The sequence below is a fragment of the Sprattus sprattus genome, assembly GCF_963457725.1.
Source record: "Sprattus sprattus genome assembly, chromosome: 5".
NCBI classification, from domain to species: Eukaryota; Metazoa; Chordata; class Actinopteri; order Clupeiformes; family Clupeidae; genus Sprattus; species Sprattus sprattus.
This window is the reverse complement of record NC_137924.1, coordinates 16,456,820-16,477,283: the sequence shown is the minus strand read 5'-3', so window position 1 is coordinate 16,477,283 and position 20,464 is coordinate 16,456,820. Positions and strand designations below refer to the sequence as shown.

The 20,464-nt window shown below is 44.4% G+C and overlaps 1 protein-coding gene across 7 annotated transcripts; it reads left to right on the top strand.

Moving 5' to 3' along the window:
- Positions 1-961: 961 nt before the first annotated feature.
- Positions 962-19,764, top strand: ddx3xa (DEAD-box helicase 3 X-linked a). 7 transcript variants are annotated; one of them, XM_080838898.1, is made up of 19 exons: positions 962-1,269; positions 2,875-2,926; positions 3,090-3,104; positions 4,924-4,995; positions 7,131-7,310; positions 7,469-7,607; positions 7,797-7,904; positions 8,121-8,220; positions 8,517-8,652; positions 8,882-8,979; positions 9,219-9,320; positions 9,488-9,648; positions 10,220-10,364; positions 11,913-12,057; positions 14,665-14,846; positions 15,002-15,119; positions 15,319-15,472; positions 15,738-15,868; positions 16,119-19,764. In XM_080838898.1, the coding sequence occupies exons 1-19, from the start codon at positions 1,225-1,227 to the stop codon at positions 16,214-16,216; spliced, it is 2,181 nt and encodes a 726-aa protein (XP_080695024.1). In that variant the 5' UTR covers positions 962-1,224; the 3' UTR covers positions 16,217-19,764. The 7 variants fall into 7 exon arrangements, with proteins under 7 accessions (XP_080695024.1, XP_080695023.1, XP_080695022.1 ...); XM_080838897.1 differs by having other exon boundaries at positions 3,057-3,104; positions 9,222-9,320; XM_080838896.1 differs by having other exon boundaries at positions 3,057-3,104.
- Positions 19,765-20,464: the final 700 nt, after the last annotated feature.

Sequence of the window (20,464 nt, the reverse complement as noted above, 5' to 3'; positions counted from 1 at the left end):
GTTTAATTCAGCACTAGTGCATTCTGGTAGCATTGCTGATGTCTCTCCGTTGGCCCCTCAGCCATAGCCAACTGGCATTCCTGCAGTCAAATTCATTGTTCTAGGCTGGTAAAGAAACACAGACAGGAAAAAATTAACCACAGGCCAGTATATGCTGGTTTACTGGTACATGCTGGCATTTGTGAAGCAATGATGATATATGCTTTCTGCCAACAGTTCTTGACTCAGTGTTTGTTGTGTTTAAACTCAATGGAAATAGATTGTGCCTGTATATGCTAGACAAAACCGCAGTTTCCATGATTTTGTTTCACATTTGTTTTTACCTGTGCTTTTTCAACTACAGCTCTAAATCAACATCTAGAATCAGGTTTTTGAACGTCTCTGTTGCTCTGTATGTTACTGTATGCTACGTCAACATAAAACAAGCAAAATCAGGCTTATACCCACAACAGACAAAAGATAATGTCATTTGGTGGGGAAGCTCCATTAGCAACAACCGGTGTCCACAATGTTTTCTGCAGTGCAGTATGTTTTCCCTTACTTCATAAAAAGAAGGCTATAGAAAACTGAGATGAGATTGGACACACTTGCAGACTTTTCCCTTTTAACCCAAATAGCAGGATGTAAAAATGTGTAGGCACAAGCACACACAACGTATTACTGTTTTGCACATCAACGTGAGAACGTTTGGGGTCGATTTCAATATTGTGCATGCGTTCTGTATATGAAACATAGCAAATGTATAAATGCGCACACATCTTAAGGTGTCACTAAAGAAGCTTGTGCAGAACCTCAAAATCATGCTCAAAATGACCACTGGTCGGCGCTCAGATCTATCCGGGAAAAGGAATAAACATCGCGATATTTCCACCTAGGGTTTCTGTCTGTCCACCGGTGTAGTCCGTCTACAGCCAATGATATCTCGCGGTACCTGCTCTCTCGGCTTTATTTCCACCGCGGACGAAACTAGGAAAGGTGTCAGTCGGAGTGGAGTAAATTCCTGACAGTAATTTTGGCAGCCCATCTAAGGCTTAAGAAAAAAACATTTATTAATTAAAAATATATAAAGTCAGTTTGCACTGAACGTAACAAAAATTATATTGAAAACAAGGACAAGTGACGTCGTTGGTAAAGGAGACCTAGAAACCCCCTGCTAGCGAGTTAGCTTGCTAACAAAGAAAACCTTTTTCTCACTAGAAGTAATCCACACTATCCACTATAGTTATGAGTCATGTGGTCATCGACAATTCACACGGTCTAGAACAGCAGGTGAGTTTGTCTTCATTTCATTTTGTTTGCTAACTTTGCAAATCTATTGATGGGTTGTTTGTTTTTACGGTATCGTCAAAGATTTTGTTCCGGACTTGCTATGCTATCAGTTAGCATAGCTTAGAGTTCTGGCTACTGTATTGACGTTTGTAAGTTAGCTGGTAACGTTAAAATGGTGGTTGCTAGCGACTTAGTTAGCCAGGCTGTAAGCTATACGCTAGCCTGCGATGGTGATGGCGGAGCTTCATATTTCAATGCGGATTGTATCGTCTTTTCCACTGCGGCCTGTGTTTTGCGCTGCAAATGGCGACTAGCTCAACGTACCTATCTGGTTAATCATAATTCAAATGATTATTTCGTGTTCTTAGATGTGATATTACTTTTTTTTCCACCAGTGCGTTTGCTTAGCTTCAAGGAGTTTCCACTAGTTAACTTGGTTAACCTTATTTAGCATGCCATGCTAAGTTGCCGGTACCCGATATAAGATGGCTGGTTAACTACGCATGTAACTATTTCATCGAAATGTTCCGAGAAAACCATATTAAAAATGCTTTTTACGACATGGAAACTTGCAAGGTTTGTCAGTGTAACTCGGTAACTTGCACACATTTCCGTGCTTAACTGTGTTGCTGTTATTTTTATGTAAACAACAACATAGCAATCGTTAGCTTGTTGGCTACATTTTGTCATAGCTCGCTTGTGATGACGGCCTGGGGAGGGGGAGTTGATATAAATAATTTATCTGCCGATAACGTTGCTCCTGTGCTGTTGTTTTGTTCTCTCTAGTATCTGATTTTGTGCATGGTAAGCTGTTAAAACTCTGGTTGCTAACAGTTTCGTCTAATGTTGATTTGCCGGCAAAGTAGGCTATTAGCATGGAGCTACCTACTTCCTAAGAAATCTTGTCGGACATTTTGTGGGTAACGTTAGTAATCGTTAGCTGCCTACCAGTAGGCACTAAGCTAGCTATAGTTATGAAGCACAACGCGCCCAGATGTGCATCTTAGAGGGCTGTGATAAAAAAGACCATGAAAATCACTCGTAGCTTGATGAAATTGTTTACTGTACAGAAAGGCCTGGTCTGTTGCTTTGGTAGACTGGTGAAGAAGAGAGCTATTATAGTTAGCCTAGCTAGCGTTACCTTAGTCATAGGTATAATTCATCACTCAGTGCTGCTTCTGAAAAGATGAACGTGGCATGTCTTCTACTTTTTTTTTTTTTTTTTTTACTAATATTGACGGATGTTTGCCCAGGTCGCATTAGCTTTCGTCAAGCACGTTAGCTAGATATCTTGTGCCTGCTGTGAAAGGAAAAGCTCAGATTAACTTTCAAGCAACTTTTCTGAGGTTGCCTTATCAGTTGCAGACACCATGCTCTGTAGCTTGCTATATCACAACCCCATCTTGTATGAGCAACACATGATCCTCACGAGCCTAGTAAATGGCATTGAATATGTCTGAAAGCATCTAACCATTGACCATGTTGAATGCATTACCTTTGTAAAGTCAGCTGTCAGGAAGACAACTGCTCTTGGTGTGGTCTAAGAGTAAACCAATTTCCATTCTACATAGATATGGTTTTAACTCAATGTTGTTCTGTTTTCAGCTTGCTGTCCTAGACTTGAACTCTGCAGACATACAGGGTATTGGAACAGGCAGTAAGTTCTCTTTGCCTCCAAGGAAAATAAATAATGTGATAATTCAGAATAATGTCTTCATGACATGGAGCATCTTCTTTGATCAGTCATTGCATGCCAATGGTTATAACTGTATCTCATTCATCCCTAGGGCGTTACATTCCGCCACACTTGAGAAATAAAGAGGCTTCTAAAAATGGTAAGTACGAACATGCAGGTGCTTACAATTGGATGTTTTATGTAAATGTTACCAACTTTAATATGATTATGTCTGAGAGTCTTTGGAACAGCATGCCACCCATACTTAGTTTTGAACCTGGTGCCAGGAGCTTTTCTTTTTAAACAAAAGCAGCTTTTCTACTTAAATCGTTGTGAAAAAAGTGCAACTCAAACGCAAATAATCTAAGTGTAGCAATGTCAGTGATTCATCATTATTCCCAAAACACTACCGGAAAAGCAGAAGTTACTTAAATTTAATCCCTCAAAGAACTGAGATGCCAGGGATATGGGGCTGTTTTTATCATGATGCATCCATTGTGGTACTGTTTGGCAGTGCACATGGAACTGGATTGCAGTTATGAGGCCAACATGTACTACCTTTTTTTTGTCTGGCCATGGGTTAATGCCTTCATGGTCCTTAGTCCCTCATGGCACAGGGAGAATCAGCTCTTTTGGGGGCAGACCATTGTTGCTGTCTGCTTACAAAAAATGTTGTCCCCCTTGATTTCGTATGGCATTTTAGCTATTCTTTCCAAGCACCAAGTCATGATAAATTGACAGCAAATAGTTGCACGCACAAAAATACACACTCACACTTGATCAGTGATGAAGCACATCACTGCTCAATGCATTTTCAAGCTTGGTTGTCTTCCTACCGTGATTTGTTGCGATTCATTATGTGGGATCCACCTCTCGGCTGGGGCCCTCTAAGAGTCTCTCTCGCTGCGTCTCTTGGGTTGCACTCCAATGACATTTCAACTCCAAGTAGGTTTAGGGACCAGAAAGCTCAGAATACCAAAACTCAACATATTTGCATTCCAGCAAAAACAACCCATGAATATTTTGTTTTTTCATATGCCCCATTTAGCTTGTTTATTCATGCATCTTTTTGGAGCTCAAGCAACAGAGACCATCTCGACTTGTCCAAAAGTCAGTTTGGCACTGAAAGGGAATTACGCTCGGCAACCTTTTTGCGTGTATCTTTCAAACGGTGAAAGTTAATTTCTTGTCTCACTTTGAGCTGCTTTCCAGACGTTTGACTGTATCTTCATTTTTCACAGCAGGAAATGCTTTTCCCTCTGGTAGACAGAGCGCTTATTCAATGCCACCAGTAAGGAGTTGAAGTTCTGTTCTGTCCTGTCAGCTTTTTGCTGAGGGAGCTCTGCATTTCTAAATGCATGACAAGTTTAATCACTTGCCAATAGAGACAGTATGCAGCGTCCCCAATTTATCACAAAACAAGCAACATCACACAATGAATTTACACATTTTCCCTTACAAATAGTCATATTTTAAATCAACGGAGGTTCAACTGTTCAATTTCTTACTTGGTGGGTAGGTGGCAGCTGGGTGCTTTCATTCTCAACTGTCCTATTCCGTTAACATCCTTAATTGAGGATTTCAACAGTGCTCCAAAAAGTCCTACCAAAGTTTCTCCCAAACAGCACTCTCAAACTTGGCAGTGAGAGTGAAACCACAGACAGAGAAATAACTATTTTGCTGGATGGGATGACTATAGGACTGGTTTAGTTTTTTATTATTTATTTCATTTTTCACAGCAGGAAATGCTTTTCCCTCTGGTAGACAGAGCGCTTATTCAATGCCACCAGTAAGGAGTTGAAGTTCTGTTCTGTCCTGTCAGCTTTTTGCTGAGGGAGCTCTGCATTTCTAAATGCATGACAAGTTTAATCACTTGCCAATAGAGACAGTATGCAGCGTCCCCAATTTATCACAAAACAAGCAACATCACACAAACATCACAAAATGTATTTTACACAGTGCCCTGTACTTCTGCTTAGGTTGCTCAAGATTCCAATACCAGGAGATTTCCTATTATCACAGCTACAGGGGTGGCTGGCCCGAGAGATGTGGTATACCTGGATTGTGTGCATGGGATTGGCTCCACTTGCTTCTACTCACCATTGATGCAGCCCAGCACTTTATGACTGTAGTCCAGACACAGCACCCTTGTGTTTTGCAGTAGGGGAGAGATGTTATAGGAGTAAGCCTAGTTTTGCGGATGCTAATATGCTTTCTAATCTGACTCTCTTGCTCTGACAAGCTAATCCTAGCTTGATGCATGTTTGGACCCTGGCTTCTTTCCAAGGAAGGGCGTTTTGAATAGATCACTCGTATGGCTGTTGATGCAAGCAAGAGGGTAGTCACCAACCCTGCCAGGATGCATATTATCTATGTTCTTTCATCCCTGTCAGGTTTTACACTTTGCTTTTTGGCAGTGTTGACAGAATGCTTTGGCTGTACCTTTTGTACTCGTTGGACCTGTTTTGAATTAAATTAGTTTATCAGACAAGGTCTAGAAATCAATCTGGACGATGGCCCAGAGTTTGCTCCACCTACGTAGAAACACAGGCCCCTGTCAACCACATGCACCAGGCAGAACCAATCAAATCAGGAGGAAATAATTGCATGTCATCTAGAATTCATCAAATCCTGTTTAGATGTGTATGAATGTGGAGTGTCCAGTATCACAGTGACCAAACGCTAGTTACTGATTAGGCAGGCCAAATGTAGGCAGTGGGTACCAAGCTTTGGAACAGAAGGGAGAATACCGTTGCCCAGTACTAACGACGGGCTGGTTTGAATGGAACATTGTCATGCTTTGGAAATTGAACGAGAGCCCAAGGTCTTGAAGTTCTTGTCTTTCAGACCGCTCTCCGATCCAGAAACATGTCAGACACGGAGATGTGTGGGCTGCCGTCTCTTGATTTTTTTTCTTGGTTTTAAATAAAAAAAGGGTAAGCCTTTGCTTAGCTGCCTTTTGAATTGATGAAAGTGTTTAAGATGCCTTGCACTGCCATGTGTTTGGCCAGTGCTTTCAAATCTGTGGCACAGATAGTCCCAGTTTGTCATCAATTATGTGCAGTGATTATTCGTGAGACAGAATAAGTGTTTCTACACTTGAGAGAAGAGGCCATTGTCTGAGGGGAAGTGAAGCTTGCTAATAGCTGGTGTAGCAGTTGGAGTTGTGGGCTGTGTGACGTTGTTGTGTGACCCCTTGCTCATCTCTTGATATTGGCTGGTGTTGGCCGTTTTAGGAGTTGGCCTGTGGCTGTGTTTGTGTTGTGCTGGTGCTGGTGTCTGCATTGCTATATCCATGTTATATGCATTGGCGTTGCTTGCATTGTGAAGCATCCCTTATAGACCAGGCTATAGTTGGTTGGAATGATCACCTGGGGTTGGGGTTTCGAGGTGTCCCCTCCAGTCGCCGGCCTTTACTGACACCAGTGTGATGACAGACAGAAATGACAACTCCTCACGTGTGTTCAGCTGGGCTGACCGCTGTGGTAAATGTCCTGGTCTCACACAGTTGCACATCTTGGTACCCTTAGTCTTTTCCCTAACTATCCCCCCAATTTGTGTGCCTCCGTTTGAGTCAGGAGCACACAGTTGCGCCCCGTCCTCGTTGACAAAGGGAGATGCAGTACTTCGTTGTGAAGTTTAGTGGCTTGCTGCGTATATCAGTCATTGTGCCAGTCGTGAGTTTAGTTTAGGTGGCCCTTATTTGTAATGGACTTTTACGGCTGACCAGTGTGCGGGTGCAAGATGTTCCAGTGGCCGAGCGTCACTGCACGGCTCTATGTCTCAGCACATTCAGCCATAATTGTGTCTAAAGAATGAGCTATGGTCTGAGTGCCAGCCCTGGCTCTAAAGAGTATAGTGTTTTTTTTTTTTTTCATTTTCCCCCTGATGCAGTCTCCTCTCACTGTGTCCGGTCAGGTGTCTCTTGCTCTTTGCCTGCTCAAGCCTAACACATCTACAGTGGCTGCTGCCAACCAAAAAAACTCCTCTAAATATGCCTATTCTTCTTTCAAATTCAATTAACTGAAATGTAGTGATCAAATAAAAATGCAACCACCACATCCAGATGTATCTTACTGTAAATGGCTGGGCTTGGAAGCTTTACCTTATTCTTTGTTGTAGTGGGGGGTGGGGTTATTAAGTGCCCTGTGGCTCCTCATCTGACCTAGCTGCCTCTTTTCCTCAGATTCCACAGGATGGGATGGTGGGCGTAGCAACGGCTTTGTGAATGGTTACCATGACAACCGGATGAATGGCGATCGCAACAACTTTGGGCGTGGCCCTCCTCCTCGCAACGACAGGGGTGGGCGTGGGGCTTTCCGCGGAAACCGTGGTGGCACCTTCAACCAGCCCATGCACAATGCAGGTGCAGACGACTTTTTATTTTTTCCCTACACAGCAATGTTTCCTATATTGGCCTCCAACATTTCTTTACATTTTCCTGCTACAATTGCATTGTAAGGTCCTAGCAAACACAGGCTTTTTCCCCTGAATCTTAGTTATTCTTTTCTGCTGTCCTTTTAGTACCATATGGATATGAAAACAAAGATGCCGGCTGGAACGCTGGGGTCAACAGGGAGGCTTTCGGCAACTTCGGAGCACGCACTGACACACGCGGCAAATCCGCTTTCTTCAACGATAGAGGCACTGGATCCAGAGGAAGGTAAGGGATGAGATCAAAGAGCTGCATCCCAAACTGAAGGCTTTTTCTGTCATCAATATCTTCATAAAAATAACACACAGCCATGTCTATAGTTAAAACAGGCACAGAACTTAAAAGCAAGTGACCAAACAGAGGCGCAAATGTTTTGAGGGTTGGTGTTGATGTTTGTGCGGCTGGTGTCCCCTGCAGGTACGACCGTGGAGGCTTCAGCGCTGGAGGGAATACCCGCTGGGCGGAGGAGTCCAGAGATGAGGAGGACTGGTCCAAGCCCACCCCCCCCAACGAGCGTGTGGAAAAGTGAGTCATTCACCTTCCTCCAACACCCAACAGTAACATACCCTGGGTTGAACCTAAAGCCTAACCCTGGAGCTGTGTAGATGGAGCTGTTGCCCACAAGGTTACATTTTTTGGTTTGGTATAGAGGAATTGTTTGTATTTGACACATCAGGTAACTGACTCGCACATCCTCTCTCTCTCTCTTTCTTTCTCCTGCCCTGTTCATTATGCTCTTAGTGAGCTGTTCGCTGCCAGCAACACAGGAATTAACTTTGAGAAGTATGACGACATCCCCGTGGAAGCCACTGGCAACAACGCCCCTCCTCACATTGAGAGCGTGAGTTTCTCCTCTGTTCACTTTTCTTTTCTGTACGCTCAGGCCCCCTATCTGTCCTTAATCTCAGCTCAGGTGTCTAACCTGTTCAGGTAAAGTCCCGACCCCTTTAACAGAAAGTAAAACTTGTTTAGTTTCAGTGTTCAATGGCAGTAGTGGCAGTCTAAATTGAGTGAATAAACATTTTCATTTGAAACATGTTTTCAGTACAGTAAGGATATCAGTGACCTGCGTGGCCGGATGGTTTGCGTATGAACAGACGAGCGATTAGTCGTCTAAATCCCCCCTCTCTTCCTCAGTTCCATGATGTGGACATGGGGGAGATCATCATGGGCAACATCGCTCTGAGCCGCTACACCCGGCCCACCCCCGTGCAGAAGTACGCCATCCCCATCATCAAGAACAAGAGAGACCTGATGGCCTGTGCTCAGACCGGTAGGTAGCGCCACCCAGAGGCAAATGCCGTGCATTGTGGGACGTTTTTTTAGAGTTTAGAGTCCAGTTGTAGTTTCCGACGCATAAAATTGTCATCCATATATGGATGTTTTAAACCGCAATGTCGTACAAGTCCATTGTGTCTTGTGTCAGAGACTAGAGCTCAGTGGCACTCTTGATTGTTCCTCTATTCTCACCCTTCTAATGTTGGTCTCGTCTGTCTTGCCAGGCTCTGGGAAGACTGCTGCCTTCCTGCTGCCCATCCTTAGCCAGATCTACACAGAGGGCCCTGGAGAGGCCTTGCAGGCTGCCAAGAACAGCAACCAGGTAAGCCTGGCTCCGGCTCCACGTTTTTCAGTTTCACTGGAGGCCCTTGTTGCAGAGGGAGACAGATGCTCTCCATCAGCAGATATTCAGGCCCTGCAGTGTTCAAGGACAAAATCATGGGTCACATTGAGTTAGTGTTGTGTGTAGAGAGCAGGCATCTTAAAATACCTTATAGATAAGTAATAGGCTGGTTCGTTGTTGGTGTATGATTGTTTAACGTCGATGTCTTTTTCTCTAAGCAGGAGAACGGGAAATATGGCCGTCGTAAGCAGTTCCCCCTTGCCCTGGTGCTGGCGCCAACCCGTGAGCTGGCTCTTCAGATCTACGACGAGTCTCGCAAGGTAAGCCCCATCGCTCCTGCCCTCTGCGCCACTCACTGCCCTGCTCTGACAGGCATTCCCAACTCCACCCCCTCCCCCTGCCCTCCCCCCTCTCGTTGAGCTGTTCTTTTGTTCTTGGCCTGAAGTGACCGTGTCTGAATGGGCTCTTTTTTGTGTGTCTCTGGCAGTTTGCCTACCGCTCCCGTGTGCGCCCGTGCGTGGTGTACGGAGGGGCTGACATCGGGCAGCAGATCCGTGACCTGGAGCGAGGCTGCCACCTCCTGGTGGCCACACCCGGACGCCTGGTGGACATGATGGAGAGGGGCAAGATCGGCCTGGACTACTGCATGTGAGTACACAGACCCCTGCACACGCTGACAAGCAGACAAGCGGACCACACAAGCCCTCCTATTGAACAGTCCTATCCGTTCACTCACTGCCAGTTGCTTGTTTACTGGGGGGCAGATTGAGAACTGGCTGTTTGAACTTTGCACCAGGAGCAGGGGGGAAATCTGTGCCAGAGTTGGGAGCATGTGCAGTTAGCTGCACATGTTAATGGCGCTAGAGTGGCAGCCTGCCTGGTACTGTTTATTATTATTAATCTTCTTTTCTAAGTGGTATCTCACCCCCTCCTCTCTCTCTAACACACACACACCATTCTAGATCAAGTTTGTTTAAAAATCCGTTTCAGCACTTGCCCTAGTCCTCACAGCCATACTTTCTTTAAAAAGGCAAGAGCAAATGCATGGAGTTGAATATTTGTTCAGAAATAATATAAATGGGTTTAGACAAAGTGTTTCTGAAGTTTTCTCCTGTTTCTGCCAAAGTGAGGCCACGATTCAGTTCCTGCCCCCCCCCATGTTTGTTTTAAATGTTCTTCAGGGTCTTTAACATTTATCCCCACATTTGTCCCTGTAAAGCTACCTGGTCCTGGACGAGGCTGACCGCATGCTTGACATGGGCTTCGAGCCCCAGATCCGCCGCATAGTGGAGCAGGACACCATGCCCCCCAAAGGCATCCGCCACACCATGATGTTCAGCGCCACCTTCCCCAAGGAGATCCAGGTACGGATCACACTCACAACACGGATGTGATGCTGATGACCCCGCTGCTGCACTACAGCATGGTGCCTGATGTTAAGCTTAAACTTAATCATGGTGGTGAGAGGCCGATAAACATATGATTTTAAAAATAAATGGTGCCCACGTAGGGGGAAAGATTCAAGACTTTAATAGCATTTTGAAACACTTGGAAGGCATTGCTACTCTGTCACTGCGGATTTGTCACCATGTGTTCAAAAGAAGAATTAGATACACATAGTCATACATGTGTAGAGTATAAAAAGACTCAGTCATTAAATATATATACCCTTTTTATAAGTAGAGCAGTGTGTGTGGGGAAGACTACACGTTTTGTGTGTGAGTGAGCACATGCTTGAGTGTGCAGGACGGCTGGGTGGTGATATTTGCGCTGTTAGCTTGTTGTCACGGAGACAGAAGTTTTAACTGGGGTCAGGGTATTTTTAATTCCAGTCTGAATGTCTCACAAGTAGGCTGGTTGCCACGGGGAAGAAACTGTTGTAGAAGCCCTTCCTGTTTTCCGATGGTCCCTCGGTCAGTGGTTTCCTAGCTGGTGTCTAGAACTTCTCCACCTAAACGGAGTGTGTCCAGGGTGGTGTGGGTCTTTGAGAATAGCCTGCAGTGGCTGAACCAAGTGTTCATGGAGGCCAGCTGTGTTCCTGCGATCCCTTGCAGTATGAATGGTCCTCGGGGGCCTTCCCTTCCTTTAGTGTGATGCCTCTGGTGAGGATGTGCTCCACAAGACCTCTGTATGCCTGAGGAAGAGGCTGATGACTCAAGTCTGCTTTCTTCAGCACACTAATGAAAAGGAGCCGTTGCGTGCCTTCTTGACACTGGCCGAGGTCTTTTCTGATCATCTCCGGTTGTTGGCCATGCAAAGCCTCAAAGACTTGACACGTTTCACCTCAGTACCTTTTAATCCCCAGAGGTGGCAGAGGGGTCGCTGTCTTCCTGAAATCCAGGATTAGCTCCAGGGTCTTGTCAGTATTCAGGACAGGACTGTTCTCCTCACCATAGGCAGAGTGTCTCAGCCATCAGCAGCCTGTAGTGCAATTATTTATTTCCCGTAAGTCCTAGGATGCTTTTGTCCTCTGCATATCAAATGTAGCTGAGTCTATGGATGGACATGCAGTCATGAGCCAGGAGGCAAAAGAGCGTTGGGCGGAGGGTGTCTAGTGTTAATGTTCAGTGTTGCTGATGCTGTGTTTCCCACCCTAACCACCTGAGGGCTTTCCATCAGAACAACTCTAATCCAGTTACAGGTGGGAGCAGGCAGCCCCAGATCTGACACTGCTGTTACTAGCTTAGGGGGCTGAACAGTGTTCAAATAAGCTCATGCACACAGTATGTGGTTTTATTTTTTATATATATATAAAAAATAAAAATGATTTTCTGTGTATGACCTTAAAGTCTAGTTTTGGAGTGTGTATGATTGGATACGTCTATTTTCTGCCATACATGTAGGTATGTGTGTAACTACCAGCTTAAGCACCGCTGCCTTGTTTTGAACATGTGTCTTCCTGTGCCTTTCAGATCCTGGCCCGTGACTTCCTGGATGAGTACATCTTCTTGGCCGTGGGCCGCGTGGGCTCCACCTCTGAGAACATCACCCAGAAGGTGGTGTGGGTGGAGGAGAGCGACAAGCGCTCCTTCCTGCTGGATCTGCTCAATGCCACAGGTATGTCAAACACACCTGGCTCCATTTGGCCCTGATCCAAGCCACTAAATCCCAGCCTTGATAACTGTGTCTGTTAATGACCCAGAAACGAGGCCCTTAATCTCTGGGTTTCTGGGTTTTGAGGTTTTTAGTGTAATTAGATCAATGAAAAAGGTTCAATGTTTGTTGCAGAATTTTATTTTCCTTCTATTTGGTGTTTTATTTATTTTTTCTCCCAGTTTCCCTGTAATTCCTGCCCATGTAAGGCCTTGACCGAATACCCTAGTTTCCTTTGTCTGAACAATGTCTGAACTAGGCTGAGCAGATAATCCTCCACACTTCACACAAGTGGAAGTGCTTGTTGGGCTGGCTAAAATTCCACAAGTTTCTTTGGTAGCAGCCACAATGAGCCAAGGCTCTTAAGAAGTTCAGCTTGCACTGTTTTTGCATGCTTGTGTGTGAGTGTGTGTGTGTATGTATGTCTATTTGTGTGTGTTTGTGTGTGTGCAAAAAACACACGTGTGCTGTGCATTAAAGTTTACTGGGAGGTTTGGTTCTTATTTAAAGTCATTCCCAGTGAGGTTCAGGAAAATGCAGGCGAAGCCCCCGAGAGACCTGGTAAGTGGGCGACTTACTTCCCCTTTCGAGGTGGTTATCCAGAGCATCACATTCCACCCCTTCCCCCATCCCCAACACCCATCTCAGATGGTTCCCAGTTATTGTCCCCCCACCCCCTTGCTCATCTGCTTGTCAGGTTTCCATTCTAAGGTGGCAAGTATACTCCCATGGACACGGTCTGCGCGCACGGTACACATGACGCACATTTCTTCATGAGCACCGTATGCGTGGACCGTCCGCACAGCACCAAAATGTAATCTCCGTGGACTTGTGCGCGTCGACTGCTCATGTGCATGCAAGTATGCAAACACTGAAAAACAAGATCTATTTACACTATTCACTACACTATTTTTTTGCAAAGCAACTTGCACAACAGATGCACATTTCCATTGCTATGGTTTGCTCCCTGGGACTAAAACTAAGGGAGACCTGCCGATAAAATGAGTGGATTATTTCATGTTTAAGAGAATCATGGCTGATTTAGATTACCAGCATTGTATATTAAGGAAGGTAGCAATTGCTATTTAGTTACAGGAACGGTTATAACTGAGAACTGTAGACCTTTGCTGTGGGCACGTGACGCAGAGCTATTTCAAATGTTGTGATTGAGTAATTCAGCTTGTGCACTGAGACGTGTCCGCAACATCAAACAAGTGCACTTTGGAGACACCCATGCGCACATCCATGACCGCATTGTGTGAAAGCAGTGTCCGCGGGACTATACCTGCCCCTAACTGCGTCTGCTTTGGCTGAGAGGAACCCTTCACTCTCAGTGTCCCCCCTCCCCCCGCCATGAAGCATGCAGGTCTGCTCCATTCGAGCCTGGCTGGTTTGTAGTGTTTGTTAGAGCTTGGCGTTGTCTGAGGTTTTTTTTCTTTAGTTTAGTTTGTTTTGTTTTTTGTTTGTTTTTGATTTGATTTTCAGTTGCGTCTGTTTGCCTGTAGAGCCGTTAGTCTGTGACTCATGACTGCAGACCTGTCTGGATGTTGCCTTTGGAAACCATGCTGCATTCCGTATCTGCGCCGCTCTCGCTCTCCTCGCCTCCAACTTCCTCTTGTCAGATTGCATCAGGGGACAAGTCACCATTTCTAACTGTTAAGACGAGTGATCGCTCGCTAACAGATTCTCCATTTGATGAAGATCGGCATTCAAGGGCCATGTCTAAAGTTAAATCGAGCCTGACTGACGACAGAACAGAGACACAGAGCGATGAAGCAGATTGTTCGCCATTGTTTACAAATCTTCAGGGGAGGGAAAGAGGAAAAAACAAAAAAGGGCCTCCATGGCCCATCGCCATGGTTACCAAGCGCCAACACCCAAAACAAAATCGTGGTGGCCTGATGTGCTGGGCTCCCCTTTCTGCATCCTCACCATGGCAACCTGTGCAGGAAATGCATGTCGATGCCTTTCATTGGGTTGATGTTGCCATGTGAACATGCACCATCCCCCCCCTCCTATCCCTTCGCTCTGAGAATCACTACGATGATGCTGAGAGATGAGCACAGCTGCAACACGAACACTGTTTTCTTGTCCCTTTCTTTCAGTCATGTCCCCACTCTCCACCTTACCCCATCTCACGCTTCTGCCATGATGGCCATTAAAGAAAATAATCAAAGCCCAAACAGCTGTCTGTGACAAACATTGAACCCAAAAATCCAAAAGCAAAAGGGTGCAGTCAGTCAGTCATGTCTGCGCTCCAGAAACAGGCCAGGGCAGGCTCCAAGCCCACCCTTCTGGCCTTCAGTCTGAGAAAAAGCTCAATTTGACTTAATGGTTGTCAGATAGATGCAAAGCTGCTGATGCCTCAATGATCATTTTCCTTTGCGTTATATTTCTATTTTATTTTATAAGTTTTTATTTTTTTATTTTTCACTTTCCTCCTCCACCTTCTTTGGAGTTTTACCATGCAGAATGCATAGCCTTTCTTTCCTTCTATGCTCCTTGTTTTTTTTATTTGCTTTTGTTTTTCCTGGCTGATTGGCAACCAAACCGTCTTCCCTGTCCCTGTAGGGAAAGACTCGCTCACACTGGTGTTTGTTGAGACCAAGAAAGGGGCCGATGCCCTGGAGGACTTCCTGTACCGCGAGGGCTACGCCTGCACCAGTATCCACGGCGACCGTTCCCAGAGAGACCGCGAGGAAGCGCTGAGCCAGTTCCGCTCAGGCCGTTGCCCTATCATGGTTGCCACCGCAGTGAGTTGATCTTCCATGCAGTACATCTGATAAAAAACGCAGTTTGTTTTTTAGTGTCCCTGTCAGTTTAAACAAACAAAGAAGTTAAGTTCAGAACAGCTATGGAGTTCAGCTTGGTGTGGTAGGGTTGATTTGAGTTCATTCTGTCATTACAGGTGGCTGCCCGTGGACTGGACATCTCCAATGTGAAGCACGTCATCAACTTTGACCTGCCCAGTGACATCGAGGAGTATGTCCACCGCATTGGGCGTACCGGCCGTGTGGGAAACCTTGGTAAGTCTCACAAGCAGGGTCCCGTGTCATGCTCCCACAGATGCCCACCTTAAATTGACCAATCATTAGAGTTCAGAAAGAATATTTTTCTCTACAATCTTTGAGCCAGACACTTTTTTGTCAAAAATGTCAAATTTTACAATTGTGAGTGGCACGTGTTTGAAATGACCTGCCCCCCCCCCATCCATCCATGTCTCAGGTCTGGCCACATCCTTCTACAATGACAAGAACAGCAACATCACTAAGGACCTGCTGGACATCCTGGTGGAGTCCAAACAGGAAGTGCCGTCCTGGCTAGAGAGCCTGGCCTACGAGCACCAGCACAAGAGCACCAGCCGTGGACGCTCCAAGGGGTTAGTGGAGCCGACTCGGTTATACTCGGAAAAATTAGTAAATCACTTAGGGTTGTGGGTTCGACCATTATATCCAGTAAATGAATAAGGACTGCCTCCAAAAATTGGTTTTCATGACTTGGCATTTATCCATCTAAGCCAAAATGGGTCATTGTTTACCCAGAGTTTAGACTTACATGGCAGGACCATGATGGTGCATGAATGGGTCACATCATTCAATATCACTTTCCCTCCCCTAACTGTTCACCTGTGCTTTTCATTACAGAAGGTTCTCTGGTGGATTTGGAGCCAGAGACTATCGCCAGATGCCCGGAGGTGCACAGGCCTTTGGTCAGCGTGGTGCCCGTACTGCAGGTGGCCATGGAGGAAACCGCGGCGGCTTTGGTGGAAATAAAGGTGTGTACTGTGTACCTTTCCTTTTTTTTCCGTCTCATATAAAAATGCACATACACCGATACCTGTATTTATATATCAGGGTACTTTTGGAGATCAAGGCATTTAGGTGAAACTTCTGAAGATGTAATTGCACGTTAAGTTGATATGTCTGGATGCTTGACATTTAATGCAAGCTTTGTTTGTACCACTTGCGGGCATTGAAAATGAATTTTTAAACAAAAAATGTTGTTTTTATTATTTTATTTCTTAGGTGGCTTCGGAAGCTTTGGCAACGATGGCTATGGTGGGAGCTACGGGGGCAGTTATGGGGGCAACTACAACCAGCAGGTGGACTGGTGGGGCAACTAGATATAGAACCTACCTACCCACAGGGTTATCACCATGCCAAACATAGCAGAAAATTAAAAAATAAAAAATGGGAAACCACATGTTAAAAAAACAAACCCTAGCCAGACCATACTCCCTGCCCCTCCCAGCCCCCTCCTCCCCACACTCCTCTTTTGTGTGTAGCTTCAAGAACTCGCAGTGCGTCCCAACTAGCTGTGAATTTCATTTCCTCACGTCCTCAGAGGGAGCCCAGTGAGAAGACAAGGAGGCGACGGTCGGCCTGACCAAAAACAAACAAACAAACAAACAAACAAACAATCCCCTTAGCCCCCACCCCCGGCCATGCTCCGAAAGCGATGCCTACTCACTGTTTGGCGTCCAACGTAGAATCTGGGACTTTATTTTTATTTTATTGTTATTTTTCCCAACTGCACTTTTCTTTTTTTCTTTCTTCATATGAAAAAAATAAGAAAACAGAAGAAATGAAAAAAACACACACACACATGCACACATGACGACAGAAAACCTGAGGATCATTCATAATGTTGATGTACTGTGCCTTTCAATTTAGACAGGAATATCTATATTTTTGTGTGTGTGTGTGTTAACGTCATTTCACCAAAATGAACTCGGCCAAGAGCTCAATTTGCTGATCGTTCTGAAGGCATGCGAAACGTTTGTACTTAAGTCAAACCTTGGCAAACACTAGGATGATGCGACTCACCCATGTCGCTATTTCATTCGAAACCAAAAAAAAAAGGAAAGACAAATTAACCACAAGGTTATCATGTAGGCCTACTAATGGGCCCGATAACAACTTATGGGGCCACCTCGAGTGTTCGTTGGGGGTAAAAAAGGTGGCGATTCCTTGTGTGGCAACCGTGTTTTAAGGGATGAGTTCTCTATATGAAAATTTTTGTTTTTGCTCACTCTATCCTGAATAGGCACCTATTAAGGATGTGGTTGTTGTCAAAGGCCATTCCAGTTGTGATAGTAATACTCATGACGAACAGGCGTCAATTACAAAATAGCTGAGGTGTGAACCCCATGCGGTTCAGACCTACAATCCTGGAACTTGTTACTCCACTTTGAATTGACTTGACAGTGTTACGGCAGCTAGTAAGTAACCACATGCTAGCCACTTCGAAGTGGGCAGTGTTTTTTGTTGAGTTATTTTGACATGAGGCAATTGGTTGGTGATTTCGATTGATGCAAAGATGGAGAAAAACTTTTTTCTTTAGTTTTTTTTTTAAAGGTGTTGAGTGTCTCAGGAGAGGAAGAAAAACTTTTTTTTAGGTTTCGATGAGAAATGTTTCTTTATACAAACATTACGAAACAAAAAATGCCTGCCGCGTCGAAAGAAGTTTGTATAAACATGGCTACGAAAGAAACTTAAAAGGACCACGGCACCGAAGCGGCCTATTGTGTCCCGCCGGGGATGCACGGCCGTCGCGGTCTCATGCGCATGCTAGTGTTTTGTTTTTTGGTCAAGGAGACAAAAAAGACAAATGAATTCAGTTGCAGGCTTCACCCTTTTTTGAATCACCAACGTTTTCTCTTTTTTTCAAGCTGCGTTGGAGGCATTGCTCCTTTTCGTCCCCGCCCCCCCCCTCCATAGAACTCACTAAGATGAGGATGTGGCGACAGGATTCATAGAGTTGAGAGCTTAGCTTAGCTACAGTGGGGTGGGTGGGGACATGGAGAGACATGAGCGCAAGAGCAGTTTTGGGCTTTGGCTGTTGGTCTCTGTTGCCCATGACGACGAGGAGGGGTAGGGTGCTTTTACGGTGGCCAAAAACCCCTTGTGCATTCGCCTCCCACTTATCCATGTAGTTACAAGCTCCTGTTTGGAGCGTCCGTGCTTCTGGCACCTTCCGCAGCGCTGGCCCAAAGAGCCGGCGCGAACCTCAGTCTCCCTCTCACAGAGGGGCGACTGCTTCAGAGAGGAGGAGAAAACGGGCATTTAAAGACCTTCTTTTTTAAGTGCAATAGATTTCTTCTCAAGCGAGTTGTGCCTTGCCATTTAGTTTACTTTTTCATTTTATTTCAACTGATGAAGTAAGAACGGATGCACTGACAGTATTGAGGAAAGGAAAACTTTTCAAAAATATTAATTTAAACAAAAAAAAAATGAATGGTGCTATTTAAGTTTAGGTGTTTAGGCCCTTTGTTATGCCCATCAAGTTTTACAGACCGATGTTCTTTTATTGCACATTTCGTTTTTTATACAGATGTCTTGAGTGTGTGTCCTCAAGCTTCCAAACATTGAGTGTGTGTTTGTGTGTGTGTATGTAAGAGCGAAAGAGAGCGTGTGTGTGAGAGAGCGTGGGACGACGTGAAATAACGCAGCTTGTTTACAAAAAAGGGGAAAGGGTTCTCAACGTTTAACCAGGAATTCTTTGGGACCAGGGAGCAGTAGCAGTGGGGGAATTTAGCTATTTGCACACAGATTTCTAGATTCTACTTTTGCTGCTAGTTTTGTGTAATTTATGAAGCATTTTTTGAGAAATATTTATTTTTGTAAGCCTCAAAGTGATTCTTTGAAAGTTTCAAGAAACTTGACCAAAAGACCGTACAAAAAACACTGGCACTTGAATGTTGAATGTCAACTGTATGCGTGAAAAATTTATATATTTCGGGGTAGTGTGAGCTTTTTAACGTTTCAGACATATTGGACTCCGTATCCACAGCTGTTAAAGGCCTCCTGGCCGTTCATTATTTAACATCTTACTAATTGGCTCTCAAAATTTGGAATGGGGATTTAACTAAACCGATCAGACATGCCAAGGTTTGGAATGATGATAATGTCAACCAGAGCGAACAATTTCCTAAATGTATCAGTGCAAACGAAAAAAAAAGTGTCCAGATTCTCCAATTGTGTGCATTGTTTTCTCACTCCTTTTATTGTTTTGATATTTTTTTCTTTCTTTTTCTTAAAGTTGAAAGAAAAATTGATTTCTTAATGTTATTTGGTTTCCAGTGAATGTCTGGCACATGGCTGTCTCAAAAACATGTGGTTTTTTCTCTATTGTTGCATTTGCATATTACAGTGTTACTGGAATGGTTGTCCTCTCGCGATGACATTTAGCGAGCTTTAGCTCCAGCAATAAGTCTTAATGATCCGTGCACGACAGGTCATGTCGCTTACGGGAGCTGGTTGAAGAAGGCAATAGGAGTTTAAAACAAAACCGGAAACAAGGCTCGCTGAATGTCTGGAGAGGCGTGTCCCAGGACACTTTAGATTTAGTATTTGCTTTCTGTAGTAGCTTAGATGCTAATGCACTGCATGAGGGGACTCGGCTGTGCGTTTCTTGTATGATTTTACCAAAATAAATGAAAAAAGAGAAAAAGTTTGAAATGCAAAAAGTACCTTACAAGTTAAAAGCATGTTTTCTAAAACAAAACAAAAATTCAATTAATGTAGCAAGTTTGGGAGAGGGGTGAAATATAGACATTGTAGCAGCTGTTCTAAATGTGGCTGAATTATGTCAAAGTTGTTTGGAAAATTAAATTGGCTAAAGTACCTTCACTGAAATAGAATTACTTTTTAAAAGAAAGCTCTTGTGTTTATTTTGTGTCGTCTCTCTGCTGGTTCTAGATGTTTAAGGGAAGGCTGGGTAAAGGCAAAAAGTAAATTTGGATCACTTTTGATTGAATACAGAATGAGTTTCAATGCAACAGCCTATACATTAAACATCCCTTTTATGACTTCTTGTTTAAAGAAATATAACTTTTATAGCATTTATGCTGAATTGAACTAGAAAGGAGCTGATCCTAGAGAAAAGAAAAGAAAAATGTTCAGATTCCACTTCATGTTCTGATATGCTTAATTATCTCCTCTCCCCCAAAAAGAATTTCCAGGCAGGTGACCGTTAATATCTGAAACTGAATTTGGCTCACTTGTGTATTCCCATTGACTTAGTTCAGAGGCTAGTTGAGCCTACAGTGCAAACACTCAGGGGAAAATATATAGGCCGACACTGAAAGGTTTGGTCCTCAGAGGAATCCCCCATATGGATGCCCTTACCACATTTACATAGTCATTTAGCAGACGCTTTTATCCAAAGCGACGTACAAGGAAGAGAACAATCAAGCTTTGAGCAATAGAGATATAATGAAACAAATACTATTTTACCTTAAAGTAACACTATGCAACAATTATACTTTAGGGTTAGGATACGCAGTTTTACCTTAAAAAAACAGCTTGAAAAAAATTGGGGCGCTACAATGACTTTTAATATGGAGAATCGCCTCCGTGCCATTGCCATA

What these genes read in the sequence shown, in the direction of transcription:
- ddx3xa (XM_080838896.1), top strand. Translation starts at nt 1,225, where the DNA reads ATGAGTCATGTGGTCATCGACAATTCACACGGTCTAGAACAGCAG. An exon ending in TAAAGAGGCTTCTAAAAATG is followed by an intron (nt 3,105 to 4,923) that starts GTAAGTACGAAC and finishes ACTTCTGCTTAG; the next exon opens with GTTGCTCAAGATTCCAATAC. An exon ending in CCAGCCCATGCACAATGCAG is followed by an intron (nt 7,311 to 7,468) that starts GTGCAGACGACT and finishes CTGTCCTTTTAG; the next exon opens with TACCATATGGATATGAAAAC.